The 20,719-nt window shown below is 43.9% G+C and overlaps 1 protein-coding gene across 5 annotated transcripts in view; it reads left to right on the forward strand.

The window, feature by feature from the left end:
* The first annotated feature begins 5,460 nt into the window (after positions 1–5,460).
* The window catches only part of MATN4 (matrilin 4), a 138,455-nt gene continuing 123,196 nt past the window's right edge, over positions 5,461–20,719 (forward strand). For 4 of the 5 annotated variants that reach the window (XM_069951488.1, XM_069951485.1, XM_069951489.1 and 1 more), the window contains exon 1: positions 5,461–5,666. Coding sequence is in view for 1 of the 5 variants with exons in the window: in XM_069951487.1 (XP_069807588.1) it covers positions 5,664–5,666 (3 nt within the window). In the remaining 4 variants the exon portion in view is untranslated. Of the gene's footprint in view, positions 5,667–9,870; positions 10,126–20,719 lie in introns of those variants that run through there. The other variant, XM_069951491.1, reaches the window with a different exon arrangement.

Here is a 20,719-nt window from a genome sequence, read left to right on the forward strand (position 1 = left end):
TCCATGTTTTCCAGGACTCCCTAGGGCTGCATCCAACTTCTTCAGCCACCGATAATCAAATGCTGCACGCTCAGGTTTGGACAGACCTAAGGATGCCCGAGTTGTGCCCATTTTTAGTCTGACCTGTTTTTGTTCTCCAGGCTCTCTCTACCTGTCTTCTTTGTACTATATTGACCCTCCCGTGTGTGACCTGGGCTGCTGACTACAAACCTGTGCCACCTGCTACCATTCTCCTGCCGGTTCCTGACTTACCTTTTCTACCGCCTGTCCACCTGGATGTAGACCTTCTTGATTCCTTAGGTCCTTGCACTGGTGTCTTCTAGTCCACTGGGCCAGCAGCTACCCCACAATACGACCACTCTTCGGAGGTGACCTGGTACCTGCTACTAAGTCCAACTCCCACATTCTAAAGCACAGAGGGTCCACACCCTTGCTACATTTCAGACTAGTCCCCATACACTTTTATCGCCAAACACGCTGCTTGCGATGGGATAGGCTGTCAGTATTAAGTGTATGGGGCTTTCCCGACAGGCCTTTTCAGATGATATTGATGGAGAGATTGAGAGTCAGGTATGATGGAAAATCACTGCCTGTCTCTTTTGTTCTTGAAAAGTTAAGCCACAGTCAGCGCAGGGACTTACCCCTCCCCAATAATGAACATGGGAAGGTTCAGCCGTGCTGTGTACGGGAAGGACCGGGACAGAATGTGAGAAATAACTCATGGCGAACGATCAGTGTATGGCCACCTACATTGATTAGTATTACATAATCAATAGGGAACGATTCCAATAGTAGAAATATATTAGTGAATTGCTATCATTTTCCTTTGTTTCATTATGTATGGCTGCAGTTATATAACTTTTTGTCCTGTTTGTAGATAAAATAAATGACTGTGTCACTAGAATGTTTGAGTCATGTGTCTTTGAGGCATTATCTGTCAGTATGACGCCCCGGGGCGTGAGTCCAGCTTTCTCATTGGCCCCTGCTGTCCTCGTCATTAGAATTCTAGGAGGACTGTGCAGTGTCTGGTGACTGTCTGTAGTGCAGGGTGTGATCCAACAACAATGGTCACACATCGGCCCGGCCTGCCTTACTGTCATTATGAATCATTAAAAGTAGTTCATGTCTCCTTCAGTCATCTGTTAGCCTATATATATATATATATATATATATATATATATATATATATATATATACCTTGGTTTACAAGTAACTTGGATTGAGAGCCTTTTGCAAGAAGAGCTCACAGTTTTTCAAAATTGTAACTTGGTTTAAGAGCATTGCTTTGGTTTAAGAGCTCCCTGTACTGGGTGGGAGGGGGAGTGGAGGAGGGGCATGGTCTGCATAGCGGGGTCTACAGTCCTGTACTCTGGCCCAGGAAGTCTCCCTCACCTTCCAAATCATAGCAGATTCACTTCAGGCTGGGGCTTACATCAGGGGACAGGACTGTGGAGGTAATCTCTTCATAGCTGTAACCCCTCTCTCCTCGGACGTTCCTGCTATAATGTGCCTTCACTTACACTCAGCCATTCACACTGCTGCATAAAAAGGTTTCTGTCACTGTCCTCCTGCACAGTTCTTCCTCATTGGTCCATGCTGAACACACACCCCTTCCCCATTGCTGTCATGTGACCACACAGACCTCTGACAGCAGCCCTGCTTCTCTATTCTTGCCTGTTGTACTACACTACTGCATTATGAGGATCTGCAGTTCCATCCTGTATCTACAAACTAGTGCATTTTTTTCAGGTTTATACACTTACTATACATTATACTCCACGAATTACACTCGTAATCCAAGGCACCACTGTGTGTATATACACAATTAGTCACAGCTCCCTTCCTCCCTATTCAGACACAGTGATCTCTGCACAGGTCAAAGAGCATGCCTAGAACACTCTTCCATAGAAGTCAATAGGTTCTCTCCAGTCTATGTGGCAGCTGTAATGCATTTCTCTTAAGATGTCCATACACCTTTAATAACTGAAGGTTACTATCTCTCCCGTCCTCCCCATACACAGGAATGTTTGACACAATTGAGCGTTCCTGTGTTCTCTACGGGAAGGGGTGGCTGTGGCTTATCTCTCCCAGAACAAAGGGGTCGGGCAGTGATTTTGCATCACGCCCGAGTCCTATCTTCACCAACATCATCTGTCGGATGAGCCCCATATAACTTATACTAGTGGCTGAATCTACCGCAAGCCTTTGGTTGTCCAGGCATGATGGGACTGTCACGGCCGCGGCGGCGTCCCGTGCTCCGGACCGCCGCCGCGACCTCTCCATGCAGCTGCCGGGGTCCATGTACAGGGACCCGGCGCTGCTACTAGTTCGGGCCCGGGGGGCGCCTTACCTCGCCCCGCTCCTGTCACCCGCTGTGCCGGCCGGCGCGCACGTCCCCGCCTCCTAGGTCGCGCGCGCCGGCTGTCTCAGATTTAAAGGGCCAGTCCGCCCCTTATTGGAAGGTGCACTAATCACTTCCTATAAATTCCAGCCCTGCCCCACTCCAGGTGTTGGAGCCTCTACATGCTTCCCATAGCGTTTGGCCCAGCTCCCTGTTGTTCCTGATTCCTGTCCGCTACCTGGTCCCTAGTCCTTGTTCCTGGTTCCTGCTCCTCTGTCACACTATCGCTCCTGTGTTCAGCCTGTCACCTACGGCTACGCCTACAGACCTCTGCCAGCACCATCTCCTGTCTACTGCTCCTTCCTCGCCTCGCCTGCCGTCACTAGCAACCAAACCAGGGGTAGCGGCTTTTATCATCAGCCTATTGGAAGGAAGAGCTCTGGCTTGGGCCACGCCGCTGTGGGACCGAGATGACCCTGCTGCTGTCAATCTCCGTACCTTCCTGGCCGAGTTTCGCTCCGTCTTTGAGGAACCTGCCCGTGCCTCTTCAGCTGAGACTGCTCTCCTCAACCTCTCTCAAGGGAGCTCCTCTGTTGGTGACTACGCCATCCAGTTCCGCACCCTGGCGGCAGAATTAGACTGGAATGAGGCCGCTCTAATAGCCACCTTCAAGAAGGGTCTATCCAGCCGAGTGAGAGACGTGCTTTCTGCCCGAGACCTACCTACCTCCCTGAACGAACTCATTCTACTGGCTACCAGAGTCTACACCAGGTTTTCCGAGAGAGAGGAGGAGGTCCGGCAAGAACGGCGTTTGAGTCTGCCCCGTCGCCATCCCCGGCTGGCGCCGGTGTTCCAGAATCCCGTTGTTCCTATGCCCCAGTCGTCTCCAGAAGTTCCTATGCAGGTGGAATGAGCTCGCCTGACGACTGATGAGAGGGCCCGTCGACTGGAGCTGAATCTCTGCCTCTACTGCGGTGGTTCGGATCACTTTCGGCTGAGATGTCCCCAATGTCCTCAAGCGTCCGGGAAACGCCAGCACCTAGGTCCGGTGGGAGAGGTCTCCCTAAGGGCCCTATTCCACCGGACGATTATCGTTCAGATTATCGTTAAATCGTTCGAATCTAAACGATAATCGTTCGGTTGAAATGCAGTTAACGATTAACGACCGAACGAGAAATCGTTGATCGCTTTATAAGACCTGGACCTATTTTTATCGTTGTTCGTTCGCAAATCGTTCGCATTGAATAAGACATCGTTCGGTCGTTCGCAATAGATACGAACGCAATAGCGCATAAATACGGAAGAAGAAACGATCGCAATTACGATCATAAGTAACGATTATCGTTCCATGGAAATGAGTGAACGTTTTCAGGTCTTTCGCAATAGCGGTCGTTTGAGATCGTTAATCGTTAACAATTATGCTAACGATAATCGTCCGGTGGAATAGGGCCCTTATGGCCCTATTCCACGGAACGATTATCGTTCGTTTTCGGACGATATCGACCGCTACGGACGATAATCGTTCCGTGGAATAGAGTGCAACGATCAGCCGACATCGTTCATGTCAGCTGATCGTTGCAGTCGCTTGTTTTTCAACATGTTGAAAAACAAGCGACTGATATAGCAGCGATCTGCTACCGTCGCTCCGTTGAATAGGAGCATCGGCAGCAGATGCTGCTATATCCTATGGGCTGCCCGGACGATCAGCGATCCTCCGAGCAGCCCCCCCGCAGCTCCCCGCCGCCCCTCCCGCACTCACCCGCTCGCTGCAGCCGCGTTGAATAGCGGCGGCAGCGAGCGGGGAACGAGGAGCAAACGAGCGCTAATAGCGCTCGTTTGCTCCTCTAAAACGACCCGTGGAATAGGGCCATTAGTGTGAATGCCACCTCTCCAAGATTGTCTGTGCCAGTTTCCATCCAGACACCCTCAGGACAAACTCACCAGACTACTGCCTTTTTCGATTCTGGGTCAGCAGGCAGTTTTATTGCAGCTACATTGGTCCAAAGATGGCGGCTACCCGTGACCCCACTAGCCAGACCCCTGACTATCTCCTCGGTCACGGGCGAGATTCTTACCGACCATGTGCATTACCAGACCGCACCTCTAGTCCTCCAGGTGGGCACTTCACATCAGGAAAAGATCTCCTTCAACGTCATGCCCCATTCTTCTTCCACCATCCTCCTGGGACTCCCTTGGCTGCATTTACATGCCTCTAAGCTGGACTGGAGAACCGGAGAGATTCTTAGTTGGGGTCAGGACTGTTCCAACCAGTGTCTGAGGTCACCTCAGCCCAAGTACTCTATGTTGTCACCCGACCCCGCCAAGCCTCTATCCGGCCTACCGGTGGAATACCAAGACTTGCCTGATGCCTTCTCTGCCACGGAGGCGGACTCTCTACCACCTCATCGGGCGTACGATTATCCCATAGACCTCCTTCCTGGAACTTCTCCACAAGGTCGGAGAACTGAGGCCATGTCCTCTTACATCCGGGAGAACTTACAGAAGGGTTTCATCCGCAAATCCACATCCCCTCGCCACATAGGGATGGACTTCATCACTGATTTGCCTCCATCTGCAGGCACGAAAGAGGGGGGGGCCAAAGGGGGGGGTACTGTCACGGCCGCGGTGGCGTCCCGTGCTCCAGACCGCCGCCGCGACCTCTCCATGCAGCTGCCGGGGTCCATGTACAGGGACCCGGCGCTGCTACTAGTTCGGCCCCAGGGGGCGCCTTACCTCGCCCTGCTCCTGTCACCCGCTGTGCCGGCCGGCGCGCGCGTCCCCGCCTCCTAGGGCGCTCGCGCCGGCTGTCTCAGATTTAAAGGGCCAGTCCGCCCCTTATTGGAAGGTGCACTAATCACTTCCTACAAATTCCAGCCCTGCCCCACTCCAGGTGTTGGAGCCTCTACATGCTTCCCATAGCGTTTGGCCCAGCTCCCTGTTGTTCCTGATTCCTCTCCGCTACCTGGTCCCTAGTCCTTGTTCCTGGTTCCTGCTCCTCTGTCACACTATCGCTCCTGTGTTCAGCCTGTCACCTGCGGCTACGCCTACAGACCTCTGCCAGCACCATCTCCTGCCTACTGCTCCTGCCTCGCCTCGCCTGCCGTCACTAGCAACCAAGCCAGGGGTAGCGACCTGGGGGTCGCCTGCCACAGCAAACCCATCCCGCCTTGCGGCGGGCTCTGGTGTAAACCAGCGGCCCCTTAGACTCCGCTCCCTGGTGCGGTTTTGTGCCATCGCTAGTGTCGGTCCAGTGGATCCACTACTCCAGGTGTTACAGGGACTTGTAGTTTTGCAGCAGCCGGAGAGCCAAAGCTTAAAATAAATGGTAAGTAAGGGGTTAATTCTTTTTTCCCTGTGTGTGTGTGTCTCTATTCAGTTTTTGCACTTCTGTGTTTGTTCTGTTTATTATTATTATTTTTTTCTATTTTATTGCCGTCTCTTTATTCCATCTTTGTGACGTGGTATTTTTCCTGATTATTTTTTTTATTTTTTATTATTATTATTTCATATACGACTTTTTATTCCGTTTTTGTGACTTTGTGTTTGTTCTGATTACTATGTTTTTATTTTATTTTTTTATTATTTTATTTCCGTCTTTTTATTCCGATTTTGTGACTTTGTGTTTGTTCTGATTACTATGTTTTTATTTTATTTTTTTATTACTTTATTTCCATCTCTTTATTCTGGGTTTCCCCTGTGTTTATTCCACCCCTATTCCCCTTGTTTCCGTTCACATGTGAGTGCGGCACTCGCTTTTCTCGGTGCTTTCCTTGATGTGTATCATTTGTTTTCTAGGTAGTCATAGTAATGGCCCAGACCAGATTTCTCACATTCTTAAGAATAAATAGTCTTTTTGGTCAGGGGGCAGACTCGGAATCTCAGGGGCCTCTCAGGTGAATCCTGGAAGAGATCGGCTTTTCATTAGGAGAAACCTTCAGCTTTGCGAGCTTTTCTAATAGACAAAGAATCTAAGGGAACAATATATTAAGAATATTTGAAAACTGGAAAATTTATTAAGAATATTTGAAAATTTGGAAACTAAATTGACCCCTACTGTCCCATTGCTTGTTACCAATTTCATACTGATATGTGTATCCATATAAGATAGAAGCCATTTTGTCATTATGTAAATTAGGCTCGAGTGCCATAGGGGCGGTTCCCAGCACAGCAAGAGCCCAGGTAAGGCCCCTTTGACAGATCAGGAAATCCGTATAGATTTCCTTATCTATAGGGATCTATACGAACATGCTTCCGGATTTTTATACTTTTATAATTGTCCGGAATTCCAGCATGGATGCCCCATAGAACCCTATGAGGGGGCATCTGAAAATTCAAAAAGCTCTAAATTCACTGGCCAGAATTCTGGAGGCCCTGTTTAGCAGCCCAGGCCAGTACCCACTGGGTGTTGACGCTGGCCCCTTAACTTATATGCTCCTAATCAGGAGCACAAACAGGTAAATGTGGTTCAGTGTTTGACAGGGCATGGAGCCATTGACTCCCGGCCCTGTCAAGCACACTTGTGGATGGAGGCAGCATTATGCCTCTGGCTAAAAGAGACTGTGACATCACTTGCGCATTCACTGAGCTAGATGAAAGAAGAAGTCGAAAGGGAGCGACACTGCAGCCGTGCAGCAGGTAAGTATGTTTTTTTACTTCTCCAATGTTGCAGTGTTGCCAGTGGAGTAACTTTATCTGCCACGTTTTTTTTTTGTGATATATCTATGTCAATCTTAAACATCTTTGTACATTTTCGGTGACCCAGGAAGCTCAGAATGAACAGTGCTGTAGATCTTATTCAGATGCGAGATGGATGTGATTAGTAGCTGTAAGCAATATTGCATCCATGGAAGAATTCTAAAATAACTTATAGGGATTATCCAGAACAGAACAGCACCACTCCCGTCCTCAGGTCATGTGTGGTATTACAACTCGGCTCCATTCACTTTAATGGAACTGAGCTGCAATACCACACACAAACTGAGCGCAAGGGTGGCGCTGTTTTTGAAAGAAAGCAGCTATTTTATTGTAACGCTTTACCTTTCTTTCCCATGTATATTATATTCAGGGCTGCGCAATGTTAACGATTGGAAATATCATCTCTGTGCAGGTAGTTTAGTGCTCTTTAACACATTAAACAGACCTAGCCGTCGGTGATGTAAGCATAAAAGAATCTTGAAAATTTTGAAGGGAAAATTATGAAGATGACTTACACAAGAGAACAAAACTTCTAGTGTGAGCGCTGCCAGAAATGTCACAGGGGAATGTTGGGGAAAGTCTTTGAATCTTGGAGTGTTGATAATTCTGTTCCCAGCACTTCTTATCGCCAAGGACCGGACACTCCCTTGGCTCATCTCATACCTTGGACCTCTCCTTATTAGCTTGTATAGGATTTATGTTTGTTTTTTGCTTACGTTGTGTAATTACCACTTGCTGTTAATATATTCCGGCCGGGACAGACAGCCACCCAGGGGGCTCACAGCTATGGGGCCCGCTTTGGACTAAAACCTAGTCCTTACATCTGCCTAATATCCCACACTAAACCCTATGAATATATTAACAGCACAATCCCTCTGTGTATAAGATTCCAATAATAAGCTATATGTCTGGGAGGTATAACACTTATATGTATCACCAGGTTTGTCATTGAGCCTGCAGTCCTCACCAATACAATAAAGGGGTAATCTGGTGTCAGAAAGTTATACAGATTTGTAATTTACTTCTATTTCAAAATCTCAAGTACTTAACAGCTGATGTATGTCCTGCAGGAAGTGGTGTATTCTTTCCAGTCTGACACAGTCTTCTCTGCTGCCACCTCTGTCCATGTCAGGAACTGTCCAGAGCAGTAGCAAATCCCCATGGAAAACGTCTCATGCTCTGGACAGTTCCTGACATGGACAGAGGTGGCAGCAGAGAGCACTGTGTCAGACTGGAAAGAATACACCACTTCCTGCAAGACATACAGCAGCTGATAAGTACTGGAAGACTAAATATTTTTTAAATAGAAGTAAATTACAAATCTGTTTGAGTTTCTGACACCAGCTGATCTGAAAACATTTTTTTCCTCTGGAGTACCTCTTTTAATGTATGCAACTTCCTCAGGGAATGATTGCAGAAATGGCTGTGCATATTCACCTCATTCATTTCGATGGGAGTCACAGAAAGTGTGTGTGGTCCCCTTTCTCTCCATCAGCCTCACCAGGAAGGAAAGAGGTCGGGGCCCAGTAGGTAACGGATTTCACGTTGCGATTTTGCAACGAAATCGGCTGCGAAATCCCTGTACTGTGAAGTTCAATAGGGTTACATACCCGCAGCAGAATTTTCATTTAAATGGGGGGGGGGGGGTTTAAAGGGGCAGGCGTGACATGTAACCCCATTGAACTTCACAGTACCAGGATTTGCAGAGGATTTCGCTTCAAACTTGCAGCGTGAAATCCGCTGCGAATCCGGTACATGTAAAGCTACTCTTAAGGGAACCTGTCTCTTTAAGAATACAGTCTGATTTGCAGGCAGCTTGTTATAAAGCAGGAGGAGCTGAGCAGACTGATATATAGTTTTGGGGGAAAAGTTTCAGGATAACCTATTCTGGGTTAAAGGGGTACTCTAGCGAATTTTTTTTTTTTTTCAACTGGTTTCCGAAAGATATAAACATTTATAATTTACTTCTATTTAAAAATCTCTAGCCTTCCAGTAGTTGTCAGCTGCTGTATGTCCTGCAGGAAGTGGTGTACTCTTTCCAGTGCTCTCTGCTGCCACCTCTGTCCATATCAGGAACTGTACAGAGAAGAAGAGGTTTTCTATGGGGTTTTGTTGCTGCTCTGGACAGTTGCTGACAGTAAGCGGTAATTACACATTGTAAGAAGAAAACTAACTAACATAACTCTTATACAAGCTAGAAGGTATTGGCTGCACTCAGGAGAGGGTGTTAGGTCCAAGGCATGAGATGAGCCAAGGAACAGAGCTGAAGAGGTTTTCTATGGGGATTGGCTGCTGCTCTGGACAGTTCCTGGCACGGATACACCACTTCCTGCAGGACATACAGCAGCTGATAAGTACTTTTAGACTGGAGATTTTTAAATAGAAGCAAATTACAAATCTATGAAACTTTCCAAAACCAGTTGATTTGTAAGAAAAATATTTTTTACCGGAGTACCCCTTTAAGTAGTCACGTGGGCGGTCTTAGTCTACTGTTAGAGCCGCCCGCTTGACTATTTAGCCCAGAATGAGCAGTGATTTACATGAATTAATAATAAGTTATCCTAAAACTTTTCCCACAAAACTTTATATCAGTCTGCTCAGCTCCTTCTGCTCTAATGCTGCCCGTAGATTGGACTGTATTTTCAAGGTTGCAGGTTCCCTTTTAGTTATTATAAAGCTGCAATGCTGACGGATTGGTCACTGCCAAGACCACTTGTAGTATAACAGTCCTCCTGCTTACAGAGTGTTACACATTGCAGACGTCTTTATAGCACTGCCTGTGGTTTGTCCGTCTCACACCCTTTTCTTGCAAGGTTAAAGTCTGACTCTTCAGCCTGAGGTGCAGCCGGTGGAGGGGGCAGCTCGGAGAGGCATTGCTAACTTGATCGGAATGTTTTATGCACGTTGCTATCTGATGTTACTCTCCGCCAGAAAGTGAGAGTGCCACTTCTCCTCTTAATCAGTCACAAATGACTCACATAGTATTGATGGTGACTTTTTTTTTTTTTTTTCATTCCATTTTTCATTGCTGACAAGTTATCATACTCCATGTCTGAGAACTGCCTTTGGGAATTGTATGCATCTTACAGGTGAGGAAGGTGCCCCGGGTGCATACTCTGGATTTTGTTGACTATCTATTTATCTAAGTTTTTAAAGTAGTATTCCAGTGAAATATAACTTTTCATATGTTGCTGCCCATGGTGAGACTAAAAAAATCCGTCCATCTATTTAGTCTCCTTCTCTCAGTTCTGAGCTGCTGCTTTCTAATAAAGATACAAAAATCTGTGTGTGAGCTTTTCTCTCTGTCTCCCCCTCCTCCTCCTCCCTTCTGAGACGGCTGATGTAAACAAGTCCCTATCTGCAACTTTGTAAAGCTACAATGTTGCAGATAAAGCCAGTTAGGGACTTGTTTACATCAGCCGTCTCAGAAGAGAAGGGAAGGGGCAGGAGGGGGAGACAGAGAGAAAAGCTCATAGATTTTTGTCTCTTCAGCAGAAAGCAGCAGCTCAGAACTAGGGGAAGGAGACTGAATAGATAATAATAAGTATGGAAGGAATTGTTAGTCTCACCATGGGCAGCAACATATCAAAAGTTATGTTTGAGCCGAATACCCCTTTAACCCCTTGCCTCTGAAGTCTATTTTGGCCTTAAAATGTCACTGTCGTTATAACTTTCAAAATCTAAATCAACAGTAGATGTGATATAAAGCAAGTTTGCAATTTACATCCATCATTTCAGTTGTCATGCTGTAAAATAAAGCTGTACTTACCAGAAATCCAGGTCCAGTCTTCTGAAGGCAGATTTTCTGACTTGTGCTGGTTGTAAAAAAACAGACTAAACACAGGAATTCCGTCCAGTACAGTCACGGCTCAATGTGTCCATCAGTCACATGACTGCCTTCTCCCTGTGAGCACTCAGATGGCCTGGGATACACAGGACTTCCTGTTTTATGACTCTTTGAGAAAAAAAACTGTCAGAAAACAGGAAGTGCTGTGTTTTCCATGATAACAAAAAAAAAAAAAAAAAAAAAGTAAATTGCAAACTTGCTGTATATCACATCTACTGTTGATTTAGATTTTAAAAGTTATAACAACAGGGACACTTTAAGGACCAGGCCATTTTATATTTTGTTTTCTCCTCTTCATAGTGCTTTTATTTTTCCACCTACAGGGCTGGCTAGTATTACATTTGTGTAGAATGATCGCTTTTTTTTTCTTTTTCTGATAATGTGTAAAAAAAAAAGTCTTGTGTTTCTCCCCCCCTCTTTTCGTTTATGTTATTATTGTTTTAATATTGTTACATTTTACTAGATTGGACTATTACACAAACTATGAGATATAATATGTATATTTATTTTTACATGTTGTTTTTTTTTAATGGCAAAGGGTGTGATTTTATTGGGAGGGGGGCTATATGTCATATTTTTAAAACTTTTTATTTATTTATTTATTTATTTTTTTACAAGTCCAGCAATGACTAGATTGCGTATACTGGTCAATGCTATGCTATGATCAGTATTATTTGAGATCTTGTCATAGAGTCTGCCAGTGGCAGTCACTATTAGAAGATCCCTGATCTGATATGTTCCCTAATGAGAAACTGAGGGCCGTCTTTCTAGGTGGCCGTCTATTAGTAATAAGGTTGTCATTTCCCCATTATGGGAAATTTGTAACCTGCCAGTTCCTTTACTTTTGTGCCACTATTTATGATGTATACTATAAAAAATCTTTCCACAGGATTGTATACAAATATACTAATGTTATAGATGACCCTATGTTTCACATTGCACCAGTTACTCACACACAGGAAGCAGCAGTGCTTTAGTGTTCTCCGAAATCTATAACTAGTTTGCACTATAACCTGACTTTCTGCTGCATGTTGCAGATTGGCCACAAGGTGTCAGTGTTGCAGCAAAATGTTACCTTCATGACATCAAATACAGTTTTTCTACTTTTTTGTGTGTTATTTGTGCACAGGTTTTTAAAGCGTTGCTTCTTTTTGGAGCTACTTTAGGCTTTTTATTTCTGAATGAGCAATCCCTATTATAATGGTAAGACCAGAATGTCTGACGAGTGATGTATACAGAAATGTATAGACCAGAGTTCACAGAGTGCATTGTCAATACAATGAGATGAGCAGTGCAGGCCTTTTTCCATATTTAATTTGGGGTGTTATACAAAAAAAAAATTCTGTGTGAATATAGCAACTTACAACTTTTATTTATTTATTGCTCTGACTACTGTTATTCAGCTTCTATGGTGCACAGCTTTTCTGGACCAGAAACTCTTGCTTTCCCTTACTTCTCTGGCCAGTCATAGCACAACATGTACTACTTTGTGCTATACCATGATGTATTATTTTTCCTCCTCCTCCTCCCTTCTCCTTCTCTTACTATCCTGCCAAACCATAAGTCCTGGGGGTATCTGAGTATGGGCAGCCATTATTTGGACCCCAGAAAAGAGGCTGCTTTCAGTTATCCAGCGAAAATCTTTTTCTTTAAAATCAGCTGGTTTCAGTTATATAAATTAGTACGTTATTTCTATTTAAAAATCCCAAGTCGTCACATATGTATCAGCTGCTGTATGTCCTGCAGGAAGTGGTGGATTCTTTCCAGTCTTGACACAGTGCTCTCTGCTGCCACCTCTGTCCATGTCAGGAACTGTCCAGAGCAGCAGCAAATCCCCATAGAAAACCTATTCTTCTATGGACAGTTCTTGACATGGACAGAGAGCACTCTTGTCAGACCTGCAGAACATACAGCAGCTGATAAGTATGGGGAGACTTGAGATTTTTAAATAGAAGTAAATTACTAATCTATATAACTTTCTGAAATCAGTTGACTCGAAAGAAAAATATTTTTGTTTGAGTACCCCTTTAAGTCTGGTTCTCCATGCTTTTTTGAATCTATAGGGCAATGTGGCAGTGTTTTTGGTTCCTAGTTACTCTGCATATCCTACCAGAAGTTCATGTATCCATCTAAATAAATGCAGACAATTCCAATGCCTCTATCTGATACCAATCCTCCTCTTTCTATTATAAGCTGCTAATAATCCATGTGCGGTATATGTCTCCGTTCATGACATCCTGATTCACCTCTGGGCCTCTCATTTTCTATCACTATAATAAACCTGTAACGTGTAGATAGCGCCTGCATACGTCTCTCCCTTAATCCTTCCTGGTACAGAACCTGCAGATCCAGACCGTAATATTACAAGCCTAAGTAATATAAAAGCCTGGGGTGTAGCTACTTGCACAACTGATGTGCCTAATCCTCCTTTTATGACCTCTTTATTGGCAATAATTGTGTTTGAAGCAATAAGGCCGCTCTCCGTAAGCCGATAACTATATGTTTACTAATAAATATCGTCTCATTGTGAAACTGCGCATGATATTTTAATAAAAGATGGAAGAAATAAGCCTGAAAACAGAGTTAAATGGTCCTATGTTGTGGAGATGCTGCTGCAGTTATGTTATGGTACCCTCTAGTGTTCATTTTGTGCTATTACACCTTACTCCAGAGCTGGGGCTTCTTATGGTGCAGAAAATACAGGATCCCACAGAAGACATCCTATTTAACTTTAATATCACGTAAATAGTAAATATTATCCTATTATTATTGCTTTTATTACTGCTATTATTAATAATAATAATAATAATATTATCAGCAATAATAATAATAGTAATAATAATATCATCAGCAATAAAAATAATAATAGTAATAATAATATCAGTAATAATAATAATAATAATAATAATAATAATAATATCAGTAATAATATTAATAATAAAAATAATAATACCAGCAATAATAATATCAGTAATAATATTATTATTATTATTAATACCAGCAATGATGATAATAGTAATAATAATAATATCAGTAATAATATATATATATATATATATATATATATATATATATATATTTATGCTACATGATAAATATATATATATAAATCCAAGAATTTTGCGGCACATCCGTATAATGAAAAAAGTTGTGCTATTTATTGGTACATCAAAAAGCAAGTGCAACGTTTCAGTCTCATCTCGAGATCTCATCTCGGGTATTACGGTAAAAATCTTTTCCCTTTAAATAAACTTCCCAAAGTTATATAGATTTGTAATTTACTTCTATTTAAAATTCTCAAGTTTTCCACTACTTATCAGCTGCTGTAGGTCCTGCAGGAAGTGGTGTATTCTTTTAGGTCTGACGCAGCGCCCTCTGCTGCCACCTCTGTCCATGTCAGGAACTGTCCAGGGCAAGAGAGGTTTTCTGTTCAATCTTTTTATTGAAAATTTTTCAAAAGTATTTTAACAAATGCCCAATAAAACATGTATTTGTACAAAACGCGGCATAGTAGGATACAATAAAGCTTATGGTTACATGTGAGATATGGTAACATAAAAGTCCGGTTAACTAGGACCATGGTGAAAGAGGAGTAAACAGGAACATTAATATAAACTAAAACAGAACCATCTTCATTGTTCATGGGTCAGTTATTAGAGGGGTTAGCTCTTACGTAGTTATCATGGGTACATAGACTGTGGAAAGGTGTTAGTCACGCAAGTGATGCCAACGGTTTATCTGACATAATCGTGTTGCAAGTCACAATTAACAATGATATAAGAGAGGTTTTCTATGGGGATTTGCTACTGCTTTGGACAGCTCCTGACATGGACAGAGGTGGCAGCAGAGAGCAATGTGTCAGGCTGGAAAGAATACAGCACTTCCTGCAGGACATACAGCAGCTGATGATAAGTATGGTAAGACTGGAGATTTTAAAATAGAAGTAAATTACAAATCTATATAACTTTCTCAAACTATTCAATTTGAAAAAATATATAGTACCCCTTTAATTATTGTTGTGTGCGTTTATGTTGGTGCCTAATTACAACATAGGTCTATTATGTTATGACTTGGGATTACTTGGGATGTCTGAGGATACTCTATTGTTGGATAGTTGCTCCACCTGCCTTTTATAACTTGCTAGTACATACTGTTTGTGATATTGATTATTGATTACTCATTACTAAGAGATTAGATCAAATATAGACACATTTTTGTATGACTATTGCTTACTCTCTTTATCAGGTTTAATACTATTGTATACAGCCATGACTAAGGGTGGTATATCACCTGAAACACGTTGGCCATTCTTTTTTTATGAATGATATTTGGGTGATGGGCCGTTCATAGATGGGTAAACGTTTTACCTTTTATGCTCTTCCCAGCCTGTATTTTATGTACTGGAAACCCCTTTAAGGCTGTTTCTACAGGACCATGACCACCAGCCTATGTTATCGGCATCTGTTACCATCACACTATAACACCCTCTGTTATATATGGCAGGAAGGGGTCATCATGTTATCACTTGTGCATGTCCACTCCATGCTAAAAGCTTTTACAGCACAATGAAATAGTCCTGGACATTCCTTGGAGTTTATAGACCAAGGTTTGGGGTAAAACTGGGTGAATCTTACTGGAGAACAAATATATGTCATACTTCTGTTGCCCTGGTGGTTGGTTTGATGAGACCTTTGCGAACTGATCCTTATTTGTAGCTTTCAGATTGTGGGAACAGGAGGTGAAGCCATATTGGTTATCATTAGAAACTGAATATATCATTGTATATATCATCATATATCAAGTGTGAGAAATTTGGCTGCCACTGGTCATTGGTCCAGGTCCTAGGACGGCACAGGAGTATTTTAGCAATACTGGGGGACACACAAGGGAGGTCATTGCTACTGAGGGGCACAGGAGAGGGATCATTACTATTGGGGGCACAGGAAGGGGGATCATCATTATTGGGGACACAGGAGGGGGATCATAACTATTGGGGGTACAGGAGGGGGCATCATCATTACTGGGGGTACTGGAGGGGGGATCATGACTACTGCAGAGCTTAGGAGGGGGGTTTATCGCCACTGGGGGCACAGGAGAGGGGATTATCACTACTGGGGGCACAGGAGGGAAATAACACTTCTGGGGGTACAAGAGGGGGATCATCACTACTGGGGGCACTGGAGGGGGGGGTCATCACTACTGGTTTGCATAGGATGGGAAGATCATTACTTCTGGGGGCACAGAAGGGGAAGATCATCACTACAGGAGGTAGTTCATCACTACTGGGGGGTACAGGAGGGGGATCATCACTACAAGGGGACACAGGAGAGGGGGTAATCAATACTGGGAGGCACAGGAGGGTGGATCATCACTACTTGGGGGCACATGAGAGAATAGTATTGCTATTTCTAGACAGAAGGGGGATTTTTGCTACTTGAAGGTACAGGAAGGGGGTTATCACAATTAGGAGGGTGCAGGAGGAGTTATTATTGCTATTTCTTGACACAGAAGGGGGGATTATTGCTACTTGGTGCCACAGAAGGGGCGGTTATTGCTATTTGGGGGTAAAGTAGGGTGCATTATAATAGTTTGGTTGCGCAGAAGGGATCTTATTAAGTTTTAGGGCAAAAAGGAATGTATTTACCGTGGGGAGGAACAGAAGGGGCTATTCATGTTTGTGACACTATGGATTGGTGGATTGGATATTGTATAAAGGTGAGGAGGGTGCTAGAAACATGCAGAGCCTAAAATGTTTGTTCGATAGATGCTGCGGGCAAACAAATGACTAAAATAAGTCTTCATGATGGAAAAGGGAAAGTGAACCCCTCTGAAAGAAGATGCGCCCTGTGAATCACTGGATGTAACTGCACTGTAATCACTATAAAACACGACATGAAGAGAAAGGAACGGCTGCACATCCCATCTATGGCTGATACTAATGCAGCTAGGCCTATTTTAACCCTTTGAGGACCAGACCCAAAATGACCCAGTGGACCGCGCAAATTTTGATCTTAGTGTTTTCGTTTTTCCCTCCTCCCCTTCTAAGAGCTCTAGCACTTTCAGTTTTTTATCTACAAGGCCATGTAAGGGCTTATTTGTTACAGGAATAGTTGTACTGTGTAATGGCGCCTTTCATTCTACCATAACATGTATGACGGAATCCCAAATATATTATTTATGAAGATATAAATTGGTGAAATCGAAAAAAAGAATGCAATATGGTAACGTTTGGGGGGTTCCTGTGTCTACGTAATGCACTATATGGTAAAAGCGACATGATACAATTGTTCTATAGGTCAGCCCGAACACAACCATATGCAGGTTTACACAGATTCTCTAATGTTATATATTTTTTTAAAATGAAATCCTTTTTTTTGGCAATTAAATATAAATAAAATGGGACTATTGTGACGCTTATAACGGTTTTATTTTTTCACCTACGGGGCTGATTGGGTGTCATTTTTTCCGCCATGATCTCTAGTTTTTATTAATACCATATTTGTGAAGATCGGACGTTTTGATCACTTTTTATTATTTTTTTTATATATATAATGTAACATAAAATCTGTAATCCGCGCACTTTTTCCCCTCTTTTCGTGTACGCCGTTTACCGTTCGCAATGACGCTTGTTATATTTTAATAGATTGGACAATTACGCACGCTACGGTATATTATATGTTTATTTTATTTTTTTTAATATATGTTTTATTTATATAATGGGAAAGGGGGGTGATTTCAACTTTTATTGGGGGAGGGGTTTTGGGGTTGTGTGTTAGTGTTTTTAACTTTTTTTTTTTTTACACATTTGAAGTCCCTTTGGGGGACTTTTACATCCAGTACTTGGATTTTTACACGGATGATTGCTATGCCATAGGCATAGCATTGATCAGTGTTATCGGTGATCTGCTCATTGAGCCTGCCTGTGCAGCAGATTGCCGATCGGACCGCACGGAGGCAGGCGAGAGACCTCCGGCGGTCCGTTTTCCCGATCGGTAAGTGACAGGGGACTCCCTGTCACTTACACTTAAACGCTGCGATCGCTAAGGAGTTTAAGGAGTTAATGACACGCGGCAGCGCGATCGCTGCAGCGTGTCATTACCAGTGAGGTCCCGGCTGCTGATTGCAGCCGGCCCCCACCTGCTGTGAAGCGCGCTCCGCTCCGGAGCACGCTTCATAGCGGGAGAAACACCCAGGGCGTACAGTTACGCCCTAGGTCGTCTGGGGACAGACTTCCATGGCGTAACTATACGCCCTGGGTCGTCTAAGGGTTAAAATTCAAAACCATATAATATTCAACACCGTATATAATTTGATCAAACCATAATAGCCCTGTGTACCACATGCAGGTCCCCTGGTTCACACGGGTCCCTACGCCAACTCCACACCGTGTCGGTCAGTGACCGCCAACCCTGCAAAGCGTGCACATGCAGGGAAGGGAGGCCATGGAATGGCCCTGCAACCCCAATGTCACAGGACCAAACCCAAAATGCCCCACCAGAACCTGGCCAGCACCACCGGCAGGAAAGGCTGCCCCCAAACAACACAAGTATGAATAAGGTATTACACTCACCACTGCTGGTCACACAGAATGGGGAAGACATAAGGTACTGACATGTGAGCACAGACATATCCTGCTAATTTTGGTCATGTGGGTCTTATAAAGGAGTGCGAGCTGTTCAGAAAAGGGAGAACTGTAAAACACGACATGGAGAGAAAGGAACGGCTGCACTAATACTAATACTAATGCTGCTAGGCCTATTTTAAAATTCAACACCAGGGTGTCTGTATATAATTTGATCAAACCATAATAGCCCCGTGTACCACATGCAGGTCCCCTGGTTCACACGGGTCCCTACGCTAACTCCACACCGTGTCGGTCAGTGACCGCCAACCCTGCAAAGCGTTCACATGCAGGGAAGGGAGGCCATGGAATGGCCCTGCAACCCCAATGTCACAGGACCAAACCCAAAATGCCCCACTGTAATCACTATACTGTCACTATGTGGTGCTAATGCTGGACTCTGTACTGTTGGTATTTTTCAGTCATAATATGTTATCACTATGGGGTGGTGATATGTGGTCATTGTAAGGCGGTGTTATTTGGTATTTATATGATGCTGATCTCAGTACAGTGGCTTTGTTTAGTAGCAGTACAATGGTAATATGTATGGTATTATTTGGTACCTGTATGACTATTATATGTAGGTATACTGTTGTTTTCTGACCATTTTCTGCATGTAAAATTTTCTTAGTTATGATTTTTCAGCACAGCAGATGGGTGGCACAGCGCTGCAAGTCACTTGACCCCTTCCTCGCTGGGCCGGGTTCAGTGCTGCCCCACCTGCTGTGCTAAGTGCACTGCACCTATCCTAGATAGGAAGAGGTGAGATCAATTAAAGCATAACTGTCATAGTACAGTCGATTTTAAGAAACTTGGAATTGCTTTTATTAGGCAAATATGCCATTATCTGCATTCAAAAAGACTTTCCCAAGGTCCCCCTCCCCCCTCTCTTTCATTCACTGCTCTTTATCAGGAAATCTCGACTATTTCACATCAGTCGAGCCCTGTCTAACCTATGGAGAGGGGAGGAGGGAGGAGGGAGATTAGTCGCCAGCAGAGAGCAGAAAACAAAGAGTTACATAGTGGGAGCTGTGTGGAAGCCGGTATTCAGAGGTCAGAGAAGTTAGTGCTGACTTTAGAGGAGATAGCCCAGTGATGTAGCTGTAAATTAACTCTTTGTTGTCCTGTTTTGGTGCCTCATCTCCCTCCACCCCTCCCAGGAAGACAGGGGGGAGAGCTTCAAACTGCTTTTTCATGATAAAAAATGCATTTTTCTGCTAATAAACCCAATTACAAAGTTTCTTAAAATCGCTTGTACTATTGATTTCTGCAAAAAAAAAAAAAAAAACTTAAATGGCAGTGACACTTTAACCCCTTTCCTTGCTGGGTCAGGCTCAATGCACTCAGTGCAGCAAATGAATGCTGGCTCCCAGAGGGTTAATCCTTTTGAAGCCAGTGTCCCACTTTCTGGGCTGAGGGTACTGTGCCGAGCCCACCAAGGTTGGAGTTACGTGACTTAACCACTTCCTCACTGGTCTGACCGCACACACTATGCTCAGTGCACTTTGCCCAGTCCAGCAAGAAAGTGTTTAAGTCACAGAAAAACAGCATCCTAGAGGGCATGACCTTGCTTTCCTTATGTACATGATTATGGTGTCAAAATCCAAATATTACGTCGACAAGATGGACTCAGCATGTGGAATGGAGGTGCTACATCCAACACCCTCCCCCCAGGTTGGCGCAATTCAAAATGATTAGAGAATTGTTGGTACCATGCGCCACACTTGCCCCCCTCCTACTCTTTGACTCTTTGAGATTTATCAAGCCTATGCCTATTCCCTCTGTTATTATAGGCTGCTCTGGTGTCATAGTAAGGACACCTCTCAATGCATATTGTGTCTGTCTCCTACCAATACAAACAGAGGGCTTCTTGTAGTGAGCACATTTACACAGAGATTTTCTTTTCTTGTAAAAGAGACCCTTTTCTATCAATATCCCCAACGCTGGTTACACAACCTTTGCTCTCGTGAAAATCCATCTGCTAGCGACTAGTTGTAATGTATAGGAAGTCTTTCTCTGAGTTTTCCCCTCTCAGTCTAAGGCTTTAAACAAAGACGTCTTTGTAGTCCACTTATATCAGCGTCTAGTCCATGTGTGAATCTCCTCAACACAACTCCAGGAATTCCAAAAATGAATAGATAAAGAGAAGAATTGTCGGGGAGCTAAAATACCTGTGTCTCCTGCCTCCCGCCAGTGATGAAAAATATAAATATAT

Source organism: Dendropsophus ebraccatus, chromosome 14 (assembly GCF_027789765.1).
Source record: "Dendropsophus ebraccatus isolate aDenEbr1 chromosome 14, aDenEbr1.pat, whole genome shotgun sequence".
Classification (NCBI taxonomy): Eukaryota; Metazoa; Chordata; class Amphibia; order Anura; family Hylidae; genus Dendropsophus; species Dendropsophus ebraccatus.